Here is a 23,643-nt window from a genome sequence, read left to right on the forward strand (position 1 = left end):
ATTCATGTTTAAATAAACATTGATGTAACATGCAGTCAACCACCTTTCTACACTATTAAACACTATTATTTTAGCAGTCTTGATATATATCCCCAATGCTCTTCATGATGCATCTATGCTTTACTCAATTTAAAGGGCTGTATCCACTAAAAGTATTTTCCACCAGTTTATTGTGGTGCAGAGACCAGTAAGAATTAGCTCCATTACAAATTGTCAGTCATTGCTGACCTTCAAGGGAAGGACAGTGAAACACCACTTAAATGCTTTCAGCAACAAGAAAAAAGGCAGACAAAGAATTTTTACTTCCCTGCTTACTTCCCTGGACCATTCCCCTTTCCATGAACCAGTCTGATATTGAGGTGACTGAAAAAACATCATTCACCCGAGAGCTATACTATCACATTTAAACCCCAGTATCATCTGAGCCTGTGCATTTAATTTCAGAATCCAATATTTATTCTTCGAAAAAGAGATGCCAAAGTGCAGTAATGCTAGATCTAGAAAGCATTTTAAAAAGTAAATTCAGATGATCATCTTCCGCTCCAAAATATCGTTTGGCTGATTCAAATATTGCTTGACTTATTAAAAAATCTAAAACTGTGTTTTAAAATATCACATACTAATGTCACAATGATAGAAAAATGATGGGGTATTTTTTTTAATTTTTCAAAAGCAGTTTTTAGAAAGCTTAATATCTAATGGACTACACACAGGAACATATTATGAACCACCTATTAAGGAACTTTATAGAAGCTGTCCCTTTTCCTAACAACAAAGTCAGAAATGAAGAAACAGAAGGATTATTCCAGAGGCTGAGCTGCCAGATCCAACAAAACATTGACTGATAAGAAAACACATGCTGTTTTCTCTCTTTTATCTGAGCACCCTTTATCTACCTGTTAAATGTTACTGTAGGGGACTTGGGTTTGCACAAACATAATTCTCCGAGGGTGCTAAAAGAATTTTTAAGAAGTGCTTCTGGATTCTTTTTTCTTGAACATTATGAACATAATGCATAGATTTATTGTGGGAAGTAGTCACTGATTTTCTGTTGGTGGGTCTCATGATCCCAATAGGGCCATCTAGCTTATTTATGCTTCTGAACATAAAGCATGTGTGATTCTAGTGATGGCACCTGTAATTCTGCATGCCAGGAAACTTTCCCTTTCCTTAGTCACATTTAGGCTTGCTTCCACTGACTTGTAAGAGGAAAAGAGAAGATAGATAGAGGAAGAAGAACCTCCTGAAGTTCTGAAACACAAGACTGTCTGTACTAGGTAATAAAGTCAGTGCAGTTCCAACCACTGAGGAGTCCTCTGAACCCAAACACCAAAACACCCAAAGTTCAGTTTGGACACTGTCATAAAAAAGCCAAAGACTTTCCACTGTTGTTTAAATCTCTGTGCGTTTTCTTCTGGAAGTCAGTACAGCATGACACAGACATAGTATAGAAGCCTGTTTTCAATCAAAGGAATAAATTGAGTCATGTAAGAAACAAGGAGAACATGGAGCTCTTGGAGACTTTGTTGTTTGTTTGGGGGAGGTGGGTTCCCTCTTTTGGAGACCAAATTAAAACACATACAAAACATTTGTACTGAATCAGCCCAAAAACAACACTTTTCTGAATTTTCAGTGAGCTGAAACAATGTGATTTGGGTCAAACAAATAATTTCACCTGCAAGTATGAGAAAAGTGGTGCTCTCTACCCTTTAGCTTAGCAACTAGATCATGTGAAATGAGAAAAAGCTCAAATTCAGTTTTCTCCTCTACCTTCTTTAGAGTGAGGCTTTAAGCCAGGTCTCCCACACTTGGGTATACACCTTAAGCAACAGTGAAGATCTTTGATTTGGCTGCAACTGTATCTGAATTTAATTTCATGGAAATGCTTAAAAATTTTATAATTATCAGTTAATAAAGATTTTTCCTAGAGGACAAAACTCATATATTTGAAGACTGGAAGAACATAAGCAGATTCTGTTCTGCTACACACAAGTATTTAATTTATAGCTGGGATTGGCCAGTAACATGAATGCACCGTTGAAAGAAATATGGAACAGCTGACACCTCCTTTAGAGATAAACTACACAAGGTTAACTGTCAATGAAACTTTAGGCTTTAGCTTAAAAACATATAACATGCCTGCTCCTGAAATCCTGTTTTCATTTAAACAGTGAAGCATATGAAGAAAATTAAATGACTTCAAGAAACATCTTCCATTCACTAAAGATGCAGGAAAAGGAACTCTATGACTGAAGAGGATATGGACAATTTGTGAAAGATATGACCAGCTTTTGTGCAAGTGCAACATCCCACTGAATGTTACAAAAGCAGCCCCGAAGTTGCCAGCAGTAAGATAATCAATCAAAGCACTAGGTTGCTGAATATCCCACTAACATTCTTTTAACATTTTGCAAATCAGACGACAAAGAACTGCCTTAAGGAGGTTTTACTGCATGTTACAACCTAATGCAATCATTCCTGTTTTCCACAAAGACTGACAGCGAACACAATACCATGCTAATGGTTCAGTATGCAATTATCCCTGTTGAAGTGCACAGAAGGAAGCAGAAAGCAAATGAGGCCAACTAATGCAGACTCTCTAGATTTCTTTGTGCAAACAAAATCCAGAATGACAGAGCTGCAGGCTACTAGGTCTATTTGCAGGGCTTGCTACAGATATGTTATGTCGAGTATAATAACTTAAGGAGTACTGGCGAGCATCAATCTCTTACTAGAAGGTGGACTTGAGTCTAGAAGCCAAATACTGTGAAGACCTGATATTTGGGATCACAATGTAAAGTTTAAAAAGACACAACAGCGATTAAAACAATCACAATAAGTGTATTGACTGATACTGCCCACTCTTGAAATGTGTGACTAACATTTAGAGTTGTTAACAATTCAGCACTGTAATTATAATAAGATCTTAAAATTTCACTAACAGTATGGCACTTGTCCTCTGCTATTCCAAGCATTGCACAAATACATGACCTGGAAATGGAGACGGATACAGCTGATACCTCACTAGATTCTAAGATCTTACTCCTCAGAAAAGTTCCTTTGAGAAGTCACTGCAGAGACATGATTTCCTACTTATGCTTCCTTGGCTTGGGCTAGTGTCAATCCCTCTTTTAGGCCAGCAATAACAGATGTTCAGTGACAAAACACAACATCTGACTTTTCGTTATATTTCATAGTTAGCTTGGCTTTTTGCCGCAGCACTGTTTGGACTGTCATTTATGGACTACTTGTTCTCCTCACTCATATTTTCTGCCTTATTTTCAACCCATTGTTTTAGCTTAATATACCTTCAAAAGTATTTTGACTATCTCTTCACAAGGTCTACAGAGAGAGTGAGCTTAGGGTAGTCTTAGCAGCCAGGAGGAGTAGGATGCAAAGAGCCCTCTGAGTCATAGCACCAAACTGTGTATGATCTTTCCACACACCAGGAGATAAATGGTTTTTTGGAGTCAGAATTTGACAGACTCAAGGCTGAGACCCCAGTGTCAGGCACAGTATTCAAAAAGCAGCAGCTCCTTAATCACTTCTATTATTGCAATATAGCATAATTACATCTAGAAATAGATAGAACTAGATATACACATGACTACATCTATTCCAGTGAAAATTAGGGCATTACTGCACAGGGTGTAATGCGATGACAAACCTAACATTTTGAATAACTTTCAAATTGACCACAGCATAACATATGATGCAACACATGACGCAAGGCAGACAGTGCATAAGCACCAAACCACTTGCTTCAGAAACTGTGCCTCTCCTTTTGTAAGAACATCCCCAGTCCAATTCCCTTCTATGAGTCCCAAAGAAAATGACTTTTAGTCTGTGGTCTCCTTAAAGTAATCCTAAAATTTCTGTCTAATGGATTATGCTCAGCTATCAACATTTCTCACAGACTTCTATGCATATTTATCAGTCTGAGATTGTAACATTTCAAGATACCTTTACAGATTGTTCAGCATGGCCTTACTGGGCCACTTAACTGGGTGGATGCTGAGCCAGCAGAGGCTGACACAGATTTTGAGAGATAGAAGAGTTCCTAACAAAGAGAACCAAAGAAAGGAAGAGACTTCATCTTATTTCAAGGCATGGTATTCAGCATCAGGAAAAAGAATAATAAGAGATTCTGGAAAAACAGTCAGTCAAGTGGACAGCCGGGGAAAAAGTGGAATATGTAAAAAAGTAAAAGTAAAAAAACATTATCAGAGCATCTTCTTGTCTTGGGATTCTCAGAAGATCATTTACCTTCTGGCACTCAGAAAGATCACACGCAACTTGCTGCTGTGACTCAGAGGGCTCTCTCTATCCTACTCCTCTCATTCAGCAAGACTCAGTAACTTAGCCTTGAAACAGAAGGCATCTTGTATTACCAAATTGCCAGTGAGAAGAAACATCGATTTTTCATTAAAAGAAAAGTAAAAAAAAACTCCACAAACAGTACTCTATGTTCATGAAAGGGAATCTACATTAAATATCTTCACAAAAGAGGCAGCTACAGGGAAAACCTTTTTTGGACTGAAAAATAATTGTAAGCATTGGATGTCCCCACCTTTTTATCAGAATCTTTTCATAGAGTTCTTCTTATGGCCCCCCAACAAAACCAGTCAGTGGAGAGAATTGCAAAGCTCAGAAGAAAGGGTATATAGTAGTCTGGTTCCCATTGTTTCGCTGGTCTTTTTGAGGAAGAATCAAGTGGATGTCCTGTGTGCTCCTAGAGGAATTCAGAGATGGCATTTCACGTGGATGCAGTGGCTTCATAAAGAGTACAAAGAATTAGAAAAATTGACATTTCTGGCAGAAAAGAGGTGTGGGAAGATGAAATAAAATTTAGGAACAAATAATATAGACAAATTCTGGGCTTTGACGCTGGTAATTAAACCTGACACATCAGCATATGGGGAATTAAAGGAGAAATAAACTTAAACATCTAAGGCTGTCAGCAAGTGAGCAAAAAATGCATCTTTTCTGAGTATGCAGTATGAGGAAAGTTATATAAGAGAATACAGCAGTACTTGTGGGATGAATCTGACATAAGTGTAAAAGCAGTTCTGCTGTGGTTTTACAGCCACATGGTTTTCAGCTACTCAAATCCACCCAAAAGAAGCCCACCTACCTGAACTGTGCCTAGATTTGGGAAGGATTTCCACATTATTTCAACACAAAATGTGTTGTTTAAGATGGGATCAACTCCAGATTAAGATGTCATTAAATGTACATGTCTGCGTGTGTGTATGAGTATATATAAATAGGTAATCAGTGTGCAGTTGGTGCCTAAGCACCCATTATCATCAATATAAATCTTGTCACTACAGCCATTGGGAATTAGGAAACTCACCCTGAAGCAGATACCAAGGCTGTATCATACTAGTAGATTAAATGCATCTGGTACTGTTCTCTGGCTGTGAGAAAACTGATGTGGAAATGGTCCATGCCAGTACTAATCTCCAAATCAGGATGATCACATCTAGTCTGGATATGGTCTCTGACCTATATTAATTCCCTAGTAATCCAGAAAGTGTTTAGAAACATGCTAGATATCTTAATAGATTACAAGCTTGAATACTGGTTCTCACATGAGTATCTACTGATAGATACATATGTTGTTGCACTTCATTCTTCCACTGAATCCTCTCTAAAAGTACTAGCACCTGAAGTTCTTCCTTGTGCTCTTAAGCATGCTTGAAAGTAAATAGTTCAAATATTGGAGACAAAATAGATGTGATGGTAGGGGAAAGCTATAGCTCTGAGGCAGCCTTACACAGCCCTACATAAAATGCCATGGAAAAAGCAAAGAGAAGCTCTGTGTGGATGCCGGTGAATCATATGTCCCATTGACATTAGCTGAAAGAAACTAATTAAATCAATTCAGTTCAGTAACACTCACGTAAATCAAACAAAAATTAAGAGATGAGCTGAATTTTAGGCTACACTACAGTGCTGAGGCATTTCTAAGCAACAGAAGAAGAAACAGATTTCATGTTTATATAAGAAGGTGTATAGTAAGATGAGGTGTGAAAGGGAAAATTTTGATATATTGAGCAAGCTTAATACCTTTACATTCCTGAAACACTTCACCGGATGCAAATGAAAAATGCATCTGAGTAGCTCGTTCCAATCTTGGTACAATACACTTGTGTGCTTGAGAGAGGCTTTGGACAGACCAAACTACATCAGGTTACAAAGGATGATGCTTTAGCATATCCTTGAGGTGATAATTTAGACCCAGTCTGAGTTGTAACCTTTACTATAAGTCATGCTTTTCTCTCAAGTTCAGCCCTAACTCTATATATTTTTTGTATGTGTTTTGGTTTTCTAATAAGTATGCTAGATGGTATTTTCTATCATAAGTGATTATCCACACTCTATTCCCACCTTCCATGTACTGTCTTGACCTTGGTGGTTCTCACATTAAGTATTGGAAATATTTGTAATAAACACAAATAAACATTTTCAGAACTTGTTCACTGCACTACTAATTCTCTAATACCTTCAATGAGTATATGGTTTCTGAGATACAAAAGAAAAGTTTACAAATAGAAAACTCAAGCATTACAAAAAATTATGTAACTCTCTATGTTATCCAAGCAGTTTTCAGATGACTTGCTCTCACATCATCTAGAGAGACAGCTAAACAGAACATATGGGTGAGCACTAAGGCATTTATAGAACAGTCAAAATGCTTCTAAGAGCTCTGAATTGTCCTCACTTCCTTCAATAAACAAGGTGAACTGAACACACACATGTGAAAACAAACAGAAAATTAATATCAGGTAATATGATTGCCTTAAATTATATAAAACTCCCTCCCAGAAAATAAATACCTCCTCTTCCTTGCTTAGGCAAACAAGCACTACAGTAAAATTACTTCTTAACATGTTATTTCTTAATTGTTAGAGTAACAAAACATCACTTCTTGACACAATACCTGCAGAATTCTTGGCTTCATAGCACTCTGCTGTGCACTGGCAACATTCTCCTTGTCAGATGGTTTAGTCCTTAGCACAAAATGTAACCTTGCAATATATTGTTCTGCATTAGGTATCCATTAACCTTACCTTTCCACCTTGATTACGAAGAAAATGGACCTTAAGTCACTGAAATTAGCTTGAATTCAGTTTACTCTCCTCTGCAGAGCCAACAGAGCATTAATTTATTAAAAAAAAAAAAAAAAAGTTGCTGGCTTTCATACTAAATCTCAATGTGCACCAGTCGTGTAACTGGATTACAGCAAGCACTAACAGTAGCAACTGCCCTTTCAAGTTGAACAACCAACAACATTGCTAAAGGCTGGAACAAAAAGGGTCAGCCAGGGCAAAACAACAAACATTGACGCTTGCCCTATATATTAAAAACCAGAAAGCAAGCAACAGGCAGTAAGTGCTAATTCAAAACAAAGAGGGAGTGATACAAATGCAATTCAAAACGAACCAGATTCTCTTGTTAATTACATTAACACTATAATCTACTTCAGGTGATATTCAAGAGGGAGAAACAGAAAGCTGAAATACAGAAACCTGGAAGGAGCAGGGCTGTGCTTGGATGATGGCAACCACCCTGTTGTGGGACAGCTGCCCTTTTAAAGAAGGCATGTTCAAAATTTCTGATGGTGGGATTAGTCCAATGAACTGTCTGACTCAAAGCACTTTGGCTTCAAACATATGCTTCCCCAAAGGCTTTTTCTCAAAGGATGACGTTAGAAACAAACCAAATCCACTGTCCTTCAGCACATCCAGAGACATCTGAAGAACCTAAGCAATAAACAGCTTTCATGTCATGATTAGCTCATGCTAGCTCATTAGCTCATGCTGTTGTACCTCCCCTTAAAGCACATATGGTTCTCAGCCAGAACAGAAGGCTTCAGAGCAGCAGCTCCATCCTAGAAATGCAGTAGCAAAGCCTCAGACCGAAGTCACTTAATGAGAACTTAATACAGATTTAATGGACCTTTTTTTAATGTGCATTTATCTGCCAATTGAAAATCTGCCTCATTTAGCTTTTAATGCAGGCACAGAGGCAGTCAGCTAAAATCAGGGTAGCCCCAGAATATTTTGCAGGATCCTTCTATTACAAGGTGAGGACCACGGGTCCCCAAAACCGTGCAAAACCCTACTAAAATAATAGTTGATAGGTAACAGTGTCATTTAATGAAAAAAAAAAAACAACCCAGGGCCATGCCTATTCTGAGTTCCTTGCACTAACAGAAAGGTTTCACCTTGGAACAGAAGTAAATAATGCTTGCACTGGAAAGAAGAGAGCAGGTACCTTCACTATGGAGTTGGCCCTGCTGGCTTAAGCCAGTTTTGAGGCATAGATATATCCAGCTTGCTTGGCATCTCCTTCACTTGATCAATACCATTCAGTATTGGGACTCTGTTTGCAGTTGACACGTTCCCAGTAAAGCAAGACTGACAGTACCTTATTTTGCTCTGATATGAACACTTCCACATAGCTGAATCTAGTCCACTAGCAATGCTAGCCATCTAGACTCTGATGAGGAGGTCTTGTTCAGATGGGATGCAACGAGTCCAGAGCACAGCATTTTGAGCCTAGTTCCCTGACAGTACTTCTTAACTGTTAAAATTTTAATAACGGACAAATAAAATTACTACCTTCTTTTTTTTTCCCTGATTATTCTTTTCATTGTCAGTGCTCTATTGCATTTGGTGCATTCATGACGGCAGATCTCTAGGGTACCGTACAGGGAACTCATGGGATTCTGAAACACTTGGTGTGCTAACATACTCAAGTGTTTTATGCTCTTTTTTCCTTGTTTGGATAGGCCATTCTCTCTCAATCTCTCATCTTCCTCTGAAACAAGCAATTTACAGATTTCACTTTAATCTTTATTAGTTCACTCTAATGAGTGCACAAGCCATTTTAAGTGGCTCTTCTTCCCTCCAGGAATCAAGGAGAGCTGCCTACGCACGGGGGTGAGGAAAGCTGTGTCTGTGCAGAACACATACAGACTGTACTGTGCACCCCACCAAGGACAGTTCTCCTGACAGCAGGCTGCTCCACTGGCACAAAGGGTGAGCATGCAGCAGGGCAGCATCAGTACATGGTTAAACTGACATGCCCTTCACTGCAGGAGGGAGCACTGCCATCACCATCTTCAGAATAGGAAAGGTCACACACAGAGTTAACTGACAGTGGAGGGCCCCAATCCGTATGTCCCAGAAGAAGAGCATGTGGCAAAAACAAAGTTCTTATTCTTTGCAAGAAACAGGCTTTTTTTTTTTTCTTTTTTTTTTTTTTTTTTTTTTTTTTAACCGCCAAGTAAGCATAATGGTGGATTTACCAGAGGAACAGAAGTGAATGAAACCTTTATGTCACCCTTTTAAAATCTCACTACCTCTTTAAAATAGCTCCCTGAAGTACATTTTCTTGTGACTTAAAGCTCATCCAGAAAAACTGTGCAAACATCAGTCAAGACAAGAGGATCAACAACATTTGAGGCAAAGGTCTTTACCTACAGAGAGGCTATATTCTGCACTGGTTCACCAGTTTGTTTGTTAATCAGTGTGATTATATGAATGCAAATTACACTAAACTGAAGAAATGCAAGACATGTAATCATTATTTAGATTTACGTGATCAGTCAGGCTACCCAAAATTACAATCCATCTATATTTCTCTGTAGGCATATTTATTCACAAGAAAACCCCTCCAGAGCCCAGAAAAGGTCACTTACCACAATAATCACATTTCTTGTAGGAATGGGAAGATTCTCCACTTCCAAATCTTGCCCAGTCATTGCTAAGAGATTGAGGGATGGGTCATAAACAGACTTTGGGAAGGCTGATTTAACAATTATTGCAGGATGCAACTTGCTTATTTTAGTGTGGGAAGAAGAACGGAAATTTTGTTTGGAATCCTTATAGCTGTCTGTATCCAGACTTTTCTCCACACTCTCCACATGGTGATAAATAAACACAGGTTTTTCACTCTTTCGCTGATGAATTGCCAAAAAGTGATCACTGTCTCCAGAAAAGCAGCCTGTAAAAAGAGAAGAGTAAGTTTAGAATGTCTCTCTTGGCTATTTTGTAGATGGCACTGGAAATTCAATGAGATCTTTGGGTTCTGAGAAATTTGAAAAAGTATTTTTGGAATACAAGAATTCACTTTAAATCTTACAATGCATTTTCTACAGCAATGGATTAACAGCACTACAGAGTCCATTAAGTATGTGAAGTGTACTTCATTCTTGAGCTCATTTTCAGAGAGCTTTTAAAAATGTCATTTATATTTCCAGCCATGGATATATTAAAAAAATGATGTACAGAAGCAGAACACATGCTGAGCGAAGTTCAACTTTTGTATTGATATCAACTTCAATCAGAGAACAAAAGCAGTCAACTTTCTGACGTATTTTATCACCCAGTAATATCAAAGATGAGAATAGTGGTGATCATCTGTTACAAATGGAGGATAAAAGGACGAGGAGAAAAGGTAGCAACCTGATCAAAAAAAAATCAGATTTAAACACGTGAGAAAATTCAGACAAGTCCATAATCCTAATTCTGCATTCTTTGTTCTGATGCTTTTATCAGGTGACCTTACAGCCCCTTGTGCAAACTCCTGTTATGACCCAACCTTCACTCAAGAATTGCCTGGCCAGCCATCGGAGCATCTGGCTCGCTGAGAGGAGATACTGGTGTGTGGCCATACCCTGCATGCCTTGGTGCTGGGCACAAAGAACTCTCTTAGATTAGGGAACTGGAGACAAGGGACTTGAGCACTGCTAACGAGGCGTTAGAGAGAGTTGGGCTTGTTCAGCCTCAAGAAGAGATGACTGAGAGGGAACCTCATCAGTGTCTATCAGTATCTGAAGGGAGGGTGTCAGAGGATGGAGCCAGGCTGTTCTCTGTGGTGCCCAGCAATAAGACAAGAGGCAAGGGGCAGAAACTGATGCACAGGAAGTTGCACCTGAATATGAGGGAGAACTTCTTTACTGTGTGAGTGACTGAGCTGGAACAGATTGCCCAGAGAGGTTGTGCAGTCTCCCTCACTGGAGATACTCAAGAATGGTCTGGATGAAATCCTGTGCAAAGTGCTCTCAGATGACTGTGCTTGAGCAGGGAGGTTGGACCATATGGTCTCACCTGTCACTTCCAACCATACCCTTTCTGTGATTCTGTAGTTACATGGGTTTAACTAATCATGTATTAGTTAAAAAAAAAAGTTCTCCTTTGAAATACAAAATACTTCCTGATGATGCCTTTATAAGAAGAACTAAGACTAAATGTTTATTTGGTTTTCAGTTTTGTTTTCCTTTTTTTTTTTTTCCTTTTTTTATGGGTGAAAAATAATGAATCTTCAGTGCCTTTATGCTGAACAGAATAGCTACAGTTCAGCTCCCATTCTGGAAGGCATCTGACCAGAAAAATAGGCAAGTGTTAGCTGCCTCACAGATAAAAAGTAACTGAAGCTGCATAAGTCACCTCCAGAAAAACACTCTCAGAAACCCAGGGTGGTAGAAAAGGGACTCTGTTTTGAGAGAAGTGAACCCAGAGAGCTCACTCTGATCAGCCTGGAATTTCCTCTTCAGATGCTGCTGGAGTTAATGGCAATGTTAAATTTGAGAGCTAATTTTTAGTTAAAAAATATAAAATCAATGTTATTTTAATCCTCATAATGAGCTACAAGAGCAGCTTAGCAGCAACATTTCAATTCACGATGAACAAGAAATCATTTTGTTCTATTCAAACTGAATTTTTCCTCGGATTCTTTTTGCTTCTGTAAGCAAATCAAAATAATCAGTCATTTGCACAGCTCTAGCCAGTGCCCTTAGGAGGTTTCAGTGTAGGTAATTACATTCTGTTGACCTAATTTCCTCATGAAATTTGAGTTAGGGAAATCAAGGACAATACCTTATCTGTGCTATAGTATTGCTTTGCATCATTGAGAAATGCATTCTCTGGAATAAGTGGGTCCCTGTCAGTAGGCAGTGAAGCAATTTATAACATGAACATATACACGAACAGAAAATCAATAGTAAAAAGATAGAACACAGATCCTCTATTATAAAGTAAAATGCTAAATCTAAGACTACTCTTTGAAACAGCTGAAACAAACACAATCTCCTAGATGACCAATGAGGTCACGTGTTTTCAGCTCTTGTCAGGTTTTGATACAGAAGACATCTGAAAGCAGGAGAAAAAAAATGAGAAACTGCAGAGTATAGTCTTAAAGACAGCTGAATTTCAAAACTTGTTAAACTTGCTGGGTTCTCATTATGCTTTGTGGGTGTTGGCTTCATTGATAAAATCCTGAGGGCTGGTCTTGACTAGCAATTTAGAGAGTTGTGTCAGTGGCAAAATAAAGAAGCATCAGCACTTTTCATCATCACCTACTTCTCACAGTCATCTCTTGGCTGGATTTATTTTCATGTCTCCTTCACAGAAAAACAGTATTTAAAAACTGATCATACATAAGGAATGTGACCACCAACACATTTGGTGTGTCTTCTTTGCTTCCTTCACTTCTGCTCCTTTGTTTCTGAGGGAGTCAAACCAACTGTGATTCTCCTGTATTCCTGAATTCTTTGTATTGCATTTTTTACCAGCTTTCCCTCTTATTTCATTATTTTTACTGAATGAAGCAGAAAAAAATACTACTAACTACCAGCCCAAATTCTTCTCTGAATATTTTTGATTAAAAAATAGTTAAAGGAACTACCCAAAAAGCTCACTTGTCCTTTAATCTCAGTACTTTTTAACAGCAGAATCATCATTTGCTTCTAAACCCAAGACTTGCTTCCATTAGAATGCTATATATCACATCAGTAGCACCATGTGACCTGCAGCCATGCAAGGTCCATTGTACCAGATTTTCAAGATGGACAACAAAATATATGGTTTAACTTGGAGTAATGAGAAGTTAAAAGTCTAATTACATAACATTACACTTTACACGCACACAAAACTTTTTTCATCAGCTAAGCACTCAGATGTTGAAACATGTTCCAAGAAAATTACTACACTGAATTTGGTTATCTGAGAAGTCCACATAGCCCCAGTATCTTAAGTAGGTTACAAGCATCCACAGTGCCCCTTGAGACTAAAACTTCACTAAACTTAGAAGATAGTGTATAAGGCCCTAACCACTACCAGACTTTGGCTCCCAAACTGCCATGAATGCCTCAGGTGACCCTCACAAATGGGCCACCCTTGATACGACAGGGGAACCTAAACTTCCACTCAATCTGGTGAAGTGATAATATATTCCTTCTTGATCCTCCAGACTTCAGCTACAAACACAAGCAATTAAGGACCAACCAGACACTTGGAGAATTAAGTAGTTTGGAATAACTGAACTTCTGCTACGTAACACCTTTAAATATTTCCACTCTCCAGCCCTAAAGGGAGGGAAGACTGGGATTCCTATATCAAACTCTGTACTTCTACAAAAAAAAAAAAAAAAGAATAAGCTCCTCTGTGGCCACCAGGGAAACTGTCAGAAGCTCTGAAGAACTGATTTTGGTGTCTTTTAAGCTTCAGATATCCCAACATACACAAAAATTCAGTAAATATGGTTTAGGATAAGACTCAAAAAATATAATTACTAGAGGTTTCTCTTCCATAAACTTAGCAAACTTTATCCAAAATTATGTTCTGATATTCTCTTCACACTACCCTGTTTGAACTCTACTTCAGGATATAGAGTTATTGATGACTCATTTGAAATATTCACCCAGTGCTTTTCTTATCCATTAACTATAATAATTTTATTCCTTCTCCTAAAATTGTTTCCCCTCAAGTGTATTTACAAAGAATTATAGTTTATTCTGCCTCAGCACTGAGAACAGACTAGATGTTAGATTGTGATTCCATGCTATTTCTTCTATCCAAAAAAATGCTGAGTCTTCATCTATTTCTTGGCTAAATGTAGCTGTCTTCATGTCAAGGGAAATTCATTTATTCCAAAGCGAACAATAATCAATGGGTAATTTCAAACCCACACCAGAACTTCTCTGAGCAGCAGGTTTTTATGTGCTTTTGCTCCAAGAAAACAACCAGACCTTTCTTCATGCAGATCATCTCATGTAATAACCATTCCAACTTCCTTTAGTAACAGAAGCTGCACTGTGACTGTACTGATCCGAGTATCAAATATACACATCATCGCAGTATATGGGAAGCACAAAATTTCCTCATGAAAACAGATGACTGCTAGATAGCACATGCTTCTGAGCCTGTCTCACACTACAAAGTTGCACTATATATGCAGAAAGAAAAGCCTATAATAGTAAATCTGATGTGCTGGATGTTGTGGGCACTTTTGACTGTTCCAGTTGGCCTTTGCTTGATAGAGGAAAATCTAAGATTTCTTTAGACTCTCTTGACTCTCTGAATAGTTTCAGACAATTGACATTTTATCTCAAAGCGACCTGCCAGAAAATTGTTAGACTCCCAACTCCCAAATACCTTCACTTTTGCTAAGAAAGATAAAAAATTTCAAGATAGTCAAGATCCATTAACACAGCCAATAACACAGCAGCATGGTTTTTACCTTCTTAAAAAATAGAGTTTTACAGATATTTTATCTTGCATTCTTGTTAAGGAAACGATGACTTGACTCCCTACTCACCCCACTCTCAGTCAGACAAGTTTTCTTTGCCATCTCAGCCCCAGGTTTCCCATAGCTGAGTCTCAGACCTCTTGTTCCTTTAAGTAATTTTACCCTGATACAACAACACAAAAGACACTCAAGTTGGGTGCCTCCCCCTTAATATCTTCTACAGCCAGAAACCAGAAATTTATTTGACTGGAAAAAGTCCCAGTGGGACACAACAAAAACCTGATAGGGCCATGATAATGGTGTCTAAAGTAATGATGTGTGTCTGGAAAAACAACTTGAGGTAATTTCTTTAATCTTGTTATTTATCTTAATCTGAGCAAATTTGGTAATAAATGATGCTCTTGAACAGTCACATTTTCCTGTAATGAGATATATACTGTATATTTGCTACTTGTGAGCAGTGCAGCCACCCCAAATCCACTGAAAAAAGTGCTGTGCTGTATCTGACTAATAAGTAAAATGCACAAATGAATATAGACACCTAGTGTATATATTTTAAAAACACAACACTGCTTAATACTCATACTTAATACTCTAGCACTATAATAACACAGAAGTCTTTTTGTAGTTAAAAATAACTTGGCATATTACACAGCTTGAGGTTTTTATGCTAAAAGCCGGAAATTGAAGGGAAAAAAAGCATAAAACGTAGACTCATTTCATAAGGGAACAACATGCTGAAACTTGATGGATTGCTTTCAAAGATAAACCTAATTTAAATGCAATTTGAGTTGCAGTACTTAATGCTGTTGCCAAGTAATTTCTCATTTTCAGTAACAAAAATACTTACCAAATTTTGGTAATTAAATTTTGTACCCTGAGCTCTCCATGCTTTTTTCCTTTTAGTTTGGCTCACCACTCTGAAAGAAGCTCTTTGTCCCATACAAACTTCCTTCAAACCTATAAATCAGCCCCAGACTGGACAGGCTTGGCTTTATCATTTTTCGCATCATGGTTTATTACCTCTTGAGCGGCTACCCTAGTCACTGTGAGATGCAGGTTAATATACTTCTGCAGGCCAATAACCAATTCTCTCCAAAGTTCCCACAGCTTGGAGATTCATTCCCTGCCTTTAGAACATTGTGATAGGAACAGACTCCCATTCAGAGCAGAGTTTGCAGTTCTCTCTTGTCTGTACAAGGGCCAAGGAGGTGGTGGTCCACAGAAAGGAGAAAAAAAAAAATGCTTAAGTGCCAAAATGGTTGTTATCATGCTGGCCATTTATGAGCATGGTTCCAGCTCTCAAGAGTCAAACCAGCAATGATACTAAGGGAAATGCTAACTGTTGGTAATTCTAGACATAGCATAAACACTGCTGTAGGTTTAGAAGGTTCTGTAGGTTTCTGTTCTCGGCTGTGAAAGTTGTTTCTTCTGGTGCATGCAACAGGACCTTCCTTTGGATTTGCCTTCAAAAGACACAAAATCTATTGTTTTATCCCTATTGCATCTACATTACCAAGGGAAAAGAAAAAAAAACTAAGAAAAATCCCAAACAAACCAACAAACATATTAAAAGGAGTCAAAATATCTGGTGGAAAATATAGAGGTTTTAAATGATGTTGAAAGCAAAAATGAAAACAAAAGCTGTCTGGAGGCAATATGCTTTGCATCTCTACCATCTAACTAACAATACATCTTACTGTCAGCAAAGTAATACATCAATCAAATCTAAATCTCATTTGGGTAAAGTTATGCACTTTTAGCCAAACATAAACTGCTGTTGAACTTTAGCATGGTGCACCAAAAATTATTGCCAATAAAATGCAATTAAAACTGTGGTTAAAATATGACTTGAACATTAGCTGGACAACAGAACATACTTTCAAAATTGCTTTTGTGAGGTACACCAGGGAAACCTAAAAGGAAAAAAATACACATCCACTTGCTGCTTTGGTAATACATGAAGTTTGGAATTAACAAAAGAATTCACCTAGCAAACTACTTCACATAAATAACAGAGGGACTTGCAGGCTGTGGCTGTTTCCATCATTCAGAGACTAATGCAAAAACACAAGCCTTCACACCACTGCTTTGTCTTTAGCCAAAACCTGTTAGAGCCATACAAATGAAGCTATTCTTTACTCAAAGTAGGCTGCTAGACCGAATGATTAGGCATGCTGCTGTATAGCTTCTCACAGCCTCCTTCAGGAAGATGAATTCCTCTCTTACTTTCAAAGTCTTGTTTATAAACAAAGATGAAGCACACCTTATACATGTAAGTGAAGTCAAGAGTTTATTGTTAGCATCAAACTAATTCAAGAAGCATTGTTAGTCTAGACCTAACTTTTATAGAAAAACAGGGAATACAGAAAAGTCACAAATATAGGAACAGTACCATTAAATTGTCTATCCCTTTCCCTGGTGTTACTCTAACTCCATGCTTGTCTGGGTTCTCAGGTAAATTCTTTCCCACTGGTGATAGTGATGGGCGTTGTTATGAGGAGTTGTCAGCACTTGGAGTCCTTCATCAGGAGGGATATGGTGCTCATGATGACGGATTTTTCTTCCTCCTCTCTTCTTCCTTCCTCTTAGGAAGCTACATATACCTGTGTTTCCTGACATGCATTTATACTTACTCTTTCTTCAGTTGGTCTGCAGCTCCAGGTTAAATTTGAACTTACTATAAACAATGCCACATTTGTATGTTAGATACTATCTCTTTGTTCTCTTTATCAATGCCTAAAACCAGTTTTCTCAAGCTCCAGGTCTGCATTTTTATCTTTTACTGAGCTTTTTATAGCCTAGAGTCTTCAGTCCCAAGACTGGTCCCCACACCTGCACTCCTCTAAAGAAACATCATGTGCCTCCAAATCTACAAGCCTCTGCTGTTCTACCAATCCTTTGTTACTGCTCCTGTGAAGACTACAGTTGTACCACACACACACACAAAAAATAGATTAAAACATACCTAAATGCTTGCTTAAGTAGAAAACTGCTGTCAGAGCTAACCCAAGCAAAAGAGGCGGGTCAAGGAAAGTTTGGACAGAGCAGGTGTCCTGAATGAGTGTGCTTGAGATCGGTCAAAAAATCACCAGCAAGGGTACGAGTAAAAGTCAGATTTAATATTAAATTTGTAAAATCCCTATCATGAGGCCTTGCAAAATCAGGACAAAACATACAGCTTTGCTATTAGTAATGGCAACATTCCATTACAGGGCTACTAGGTCACCTTCCTTCATAGGAAGGGTTCTGTGCTTTCCTAGCTCGGTCTAGTAACCAAAGGCCAGGCCTTTTCCAGCAGAGGAACAGTACCCATAATAAGTCAAAATTCAGAGCAAATAAACTACACCAGAGCTAGCAAGAATTGGATAGGACAATTGTAAAAATTCAGAAAAATATTTTGATTTGCTCCTAAACACAATGTTCAGAACTTCTGACCAAAAATTTCAGACAAAATCAAGTAGTACAAAATGCATGTATATATGCGAGCAGGTATATAAATGATTCTTTATGCGTATGTTTGTATCTGTGAGAACAAGGAAGTGCACACACACGTGCATGTGTGGTGAGGGTGGAGCAGCACCACCATGGGAGGGTGTGAGTACTCACAAGAGAGGGAGGGAGGGAGGGAGGGAGGGAGATGACTGCAAGGATTTTTTTCCCTTTCTAATAAGCAATCTGCTGAAAATAGAAACAACTGCAAATTCATTTTTGCTAAATTTGTTCCTTTCTGTAGGAAAAAAATGCCCTGGCCAAAAATATCCACAGCTACAGTGAATCTGTGTTAAGCATATGAGTGGTATCTTTTTCAAAAAGACACTCTGCATCTCATTTCATGGGCCTGTTGCCTGATACGTCAATACTGAAACCAGATACCATAGACCATTGATCTCACTAGGTCTACTCATGTGAATTAAGAGATGAGCTGGTGGTCCCAAAGGCACTTAAGTATTCTGCCATACTTATGCTTTGAAACTAATGTATCATATAGACTCATATCAGATTTTTTTTTTTTTTGTTCCAGAAGGCACGGGAAATTGATGCAATAATTTTCTGATTTTGTGATTACTGTCATTTTCCCAATGAAGGTTGCAGATAAATTCTGCTCTGCATAAGATGGATGTATATACATCGTATTTCAAGGAAATATATTGTATCTCCATGGAAATCCATAGCTGGTATGAAGGAAAGTCAACTCCAGTGCTAAAGTTTTGGCTTTTTTTTATAGCAGTATTGTTCTACACAATCCCACTGAGGATTTCTGAGCAGATCTTATTAACTTCTCCAAGTATTTATTCTGAAGCCATGCTGAAAATCCTACAGGACAACGACTGTGCTTTATGGAGTAAGAGTCCTATGCTTTTATAAAAAAATCCTTTTAACACCCCCGTGGAGGGGTGGCCATCACCAAACAGAGCCACACAGTTATGTCATTAGCCTCCTTCTAGAGAGACATAGTTCCCCAAGAGCCCAATTCATGGACTTTCAGCAACTCTCCTACTTTGCTCTCCAGAGAAGCTGGAACCAGCCTTCACTGTCTAAGATGTTTCACTCTTCTTTATAATGCAATAAATGGAATTAGTCAGAGATTCCAAGACCACAAACCTCGATAATTTCCTAATGGGTGTACTGAATATAAATCTCTCATGAAAGACAATGTCTTTTAAAATTATGAATAGTAAGTATTTCCACATGTAAAAATATGATGGGTCTCTTTTCCAACTAAATACTTCCTCAAAAATACAAAGTCAGATACTGAATTATAAAACTGTTTTTCCCCCAACAGAACCTTTGAAGAGACAGATGACTACCCTCTGATTATCCATGAGGCCTACTCATAAAAGACAGAAAAGTCTCTTCTAGTAAAAACACCCACTCAAGGTCAGCAATGTGTTTTTAAAGAAGGCAATTATGAGAACCAGCTTCATTTAGATTATGTTAGTGTAATGAAGGAGAATCCTTATTCATTTTTTAAATCAATAGCTCCTTCACTTTCACTCTAAATGTATTTAGAACCTAGAATTATTCATTCATTAGTATGAGGTTACTGAAATGGATCTGATGGCAAATGCATTTAGTGCAGATCTCACCTCGACCCTAAAAGTACAGTTTCCAGATTCTCTTACTTTTGTGACAGAGCTTGTGTATTTTATAAAAAATAGGCCTGCTCAACATCTAAGTACAAACTGTAATGCACTCTATTAACTTCCAGCCAGGAAAATATCACACAGTGCATGTTTGACCAGGAAGGCTGAACTCCGCAGAACTTAGTAAGGACACCCTGTGAGCTGCATGAGAACCAGTATAGCATATTGATAACATACATTTCCACCTAGCAAATTCTACCCAAAGGAGTGTTAGTTTGTGGTCAAAGAAACTTCAGTTTTGATATAAGCAATCCTCCTGTTACTACAGCATTGCCCAAAAAAGATAAAATGCCACTATTTCCTATTCTGAAGTTTATGTGATTCCGCTGAGGGGCAGGAAGAATAGATCCATCAAGAGGTCGAGACAAGCATCTACACACTTCCTCTCTGAAAAGGCTGGCAGGAAAGTATTGGTTCATATTGACTTAAGGCTGGCAATGCACGTGTTCACTGATGGAGAGAGCAATAAAATGAGGTGACAGAAGCTCTTAGCAAGCTAGTGTAATGCCTTTCTCAAGAAACCGTGACTTAGACAACTTGACCAAACAATCAGTTGTAAACTTATTGCTATTGCAGGACCAGGATTTATTTATCCTAAAAGCAAATTCTGCAAAAATGCTTTCTTAAAGAGAGGTTTTTAATCAAGGTAGGTGATGCATTGATACCACGATTGTTAACTGTGTAATTTTTTTCTAGACAAGTTGGTTTTCCTAGTCTGTTTCCCAGAATCACAGCTTTACTTTTTTTTCCCCCACAATTTTTCAGTAACTGGATACTTAATTCATCATATATTTTAATTTTATTAACAAAATTTGCTAAAAAAGAAAATAGGGTGAAAGAGGTAATTAACTGAGTAATGTGCATGACTCAAATGGCTCTCTAATTACAAGTTAGTCTAATGCATCACTTTGTGTTTTTCCTACTACCTGCCATTCTTTTACAAGGAGACAATGCTTCCTAGTCACCTTGGGAGACACTAGGTTTTTATTGCAAGAACATGTGTATTAGATCATACATACTAAAAGAGAGTATAACCTGTGCTGTCATGTACTCTCTCATGCAATGCATAATGTAAGTGGAAGGTTCATGCTGACCTGTAATCACTTGCTACAAATTTAGGTCTTTCTGCAACAGCAAGCTCTATATAGGTTGATTACTTCACCTGCTGCACTCAGCAGAAGGGCTTAATTCTGTTTTCAGAGAAGCACACACAAGTGTCTTATTTTAGGTAGCAATATATGCATATACCAACAGCACAATCATATCTAATTTTCTGATAACATGACTGTCATGCTATATTGGAATCGGTATCTAAGTCAACTCAGAAAAATGGTAGCTTATTGAGCACATGAAAATCCCTTATTAGTTTTGACAAGAACAGTTCCCTTTTCTGTACAAAATTTTTACTACAATGGTAGTAGAATTGTAGTTCCATAGGAAACCAGATTTGCTAAATAAGCACTACTTAAACACATTAACTCTTTTTGCTGCAGCATTAGCTGAAGTAAACGTAGACTTAAGTTTTCTCTAAAATCCATTACTACCAACTGATATCAAGGGAAATTTTCCTAATATCTACTGACAGTGTCTTCAGCGTTCTCTAGAAACATGTCTCATAGAAATTCAGCCTCAGAACAAAAAGCCAAGCAGTTTCCAACACATTACACAAAAATTGACATTTGGGATATTATTTGTGACCTAGCAAGTAGAATGCATCTTGTGATTTCACATGAACCAAAGCTTCAAAATCACTGTAAATAATTCAAAAGTATAGGCTATACATAAAAGATGTCCATAGTGGTAGTCTGTGTAAGACCAAAATTTCTACTTGTATCAGATGAAACAGAGATATCTTAGCATGTTAAGCTTCTTTTATTATTTCATTGTTTTGACATCTTCAATGACTTCCAACAAGAGCAAGCTGTATGCAGCCCTGCCCCAGAGGAAGCACAGCTCTTGGGCTCAGTGCAAACCGTGCCCAACCGTGCAAAGGTTGAATTCAGCTCCTGTACACCCTTCCCCTTGTCTTCTCTGAAATAATGATTTTCCATGATTACACAGGCAAAAAAGTAGCACCATATAAACACCTATTCTCCTCTCTTTTTCTGATGATTAGAGATATTTGCATAATGAAGACCAAGATCTCTTTGCAAGCATTCCCAGTAACTTAATGAAACAAGTAGAACTTAGTAAGGAAAGTGAACAGCTTACTGGCAGAATATACACCCAGTTTCCATTAGCAGGATAGAAAAAAGAAGCAGAAAAAAAAAACCCAATGCAAATTGCACTGTTAATAGAGGATATACTGCGATTAGATGGCATGTTATGTCAAACAGAGGCTGTACTCTAATTTTGTACAGATGGTCAATTTAATACATGTTGTAAAAGAACAATTTAAAAGCAGCTTAAGGCTTTTATTAAAACACATCATGAAATGCTCCCATCTTCAGTCAATAATCTCTTGCACATATGAATATAAGGCAAAACAGCATGAGCATCCTAACTAAAGATTTACAGGAAAGAGACTCCATATTTTATGAAGTGTAGCCTAATATTATAGGGCAATAAAATACCAATAACTGAGACAAAGTTATTTCTCCTGAAAACTGTAAAAAACAAACAAACAATTATTTTCATAATATGTCTTATTTGGGATGTTCATATAGTTCTTCCATACTAACAGACATAAAGTTAAATTGTTCCTTTTAATGATTTTGCAGTGAGACAATGCAAATTTGTTGCATCTTACAAATCTCTCCTAAAAACAACATTCCCAGGAACAAAAGAATCAGTACCTGTGCATTTAATTGTAGTTCCTAATTAAACTTCATGGGACTTGCAAGCCGTTTACTACTTCAGAAGTGGCTAAGCTTGTCATAAACGACAAAACAAAGAAACTCTTCAACTTCACTAATTGAGAACTTAATTCAATTATACAGTTACCCCAGATTTCATTTCCTTCCTCAGATAATATATGCTGAAGTCTGCACAGGATAAACGGAGGCTCTGAACGATGAGCAGTTTTTCACGGCTTAAAGGAAGCCTGAGATTTATGCCAGAAATATAAGCTCTGACTACTGGAATGAAACTGGCAGTGGAACTTCATGTACGTACTAGGGCGCTCATCTCTCACCGCATTTCTGAATGAGGCACACGTTTTGCCAGCAAAGCAGAGAGAGGATTTATAAGCACCGCTAACAGCCGAAATGCCTGCTGCTGTCGCAGCTGAAATTTCCCTTTCTAAAAACACTGCTGCCACGAGCACATACAAGTAGCGACGCCTCCTCACCAGTATCTAAAAATAAATAAATAAATAGAATAAGACGAAGGAATAGAGGGAGTCCCGATCTTCCCTCGCTGTCGTAGCCTCCGGCCAGGTCCTCGCGATCCGGGGCCGAAGCGCGGCCGCGCCGCGGGGCGCGCAGCGCGGGGCTCGCCCGACCGGGGCCGCCGCTGTCCGCGGTGCTGACCGACGCTCCCGCCGCCTCCGGGGCTGGCGGGGTCCCGACCCGGGCAGTCGCCGCCGGACCCGGGCAGCCGCCGCCTCCCGCCTCCCGCCACAACAGGTGCGCCGCCGGGGGCAAGCCGGTCCCCGCAGCCGTCCCGCCCGCCCCGCCGTCCGGCCGCGGCCGCCCCCGCTCACCTGCGGCGCGTAGGTGGAGCAGGAGGCAGAGCGCCCGGAGGCAGGCGGCCTCCCGCCGCCGCATGGTGCGAGCCGAGGGCAGCCGAGCGCGGGGAGCCGCGGCGAGCCGAGGGGAGCCGAGGGCAGCCGGGCAGCGCCGCCACACCGCGTCCCGCTCCCCCCGCCCCCGGCAGTGAGCATGCCTGGGAGCGCGCTGCGCATGCGCAACGCCGCGCGGACGGGCGGCCGCCCTCACCTGCCTCCCCTCTTGACGCGGGGTGAGGCGAGGGGCGAGCACGGGCGGCGGGATGCGCGGCGGGCGGCGGCGTCTGG

General features: G+C 39.0%; 1 protein-coding gene across 2 annotated transcripts in view; it reads right to left on the reverse strand.

Annotated features, from left to right (window-relative positions):
- Positions 1-23,434, reverse strand: part of PTPRR (protein tyrosine phosphatase receptor type R) — a 141,270-nt gene extending 117,836 nt beyond the window's left edge. Inside the window, exons 1-2 of one of the 2 annotated variants that reach the window (XM_066183244.1) lie at positions 23,332-23,434; positions 9,713-10,017 (exon numbers count right to left, since the gene is read on the reverse strand). In XM_066183244.1, the coding sequence (XP_066039341.1) occupies positions 9,713-10,017; positions 23,332-23,395 (369 nt within the window). In that variant the 5' untranslated portion in view covers positions 23,396-23,434. Of the gene's footprint in view, positions 1-7,076; positions 7,347-9,712; positions 10,018-23,331 lie in introns of those variants that run through there. The other variant, XM_066183245.1, reaches the window with a different exon arrangement.
- Between the last annotated feature and the right edge of the window lie 209 nt (positions 23,435-23,643).

This window comes from Chamaea fasciata, unplaced genomic scaffold (genome assembly GCF_029207755.1).
Source record: "Chamaea fasciata isolate MVZ Bird 193981 ecotype frontalis unplaced genomic scaffold, bChaFas1.0.hap1 SCAF_5, whole genome shotgun sequence".
NCBI lineage: Eukaryota > Metazoa > Chordata > Aves > Passeriformes > Sylviidae > Chamaea > Chamaea fasciata.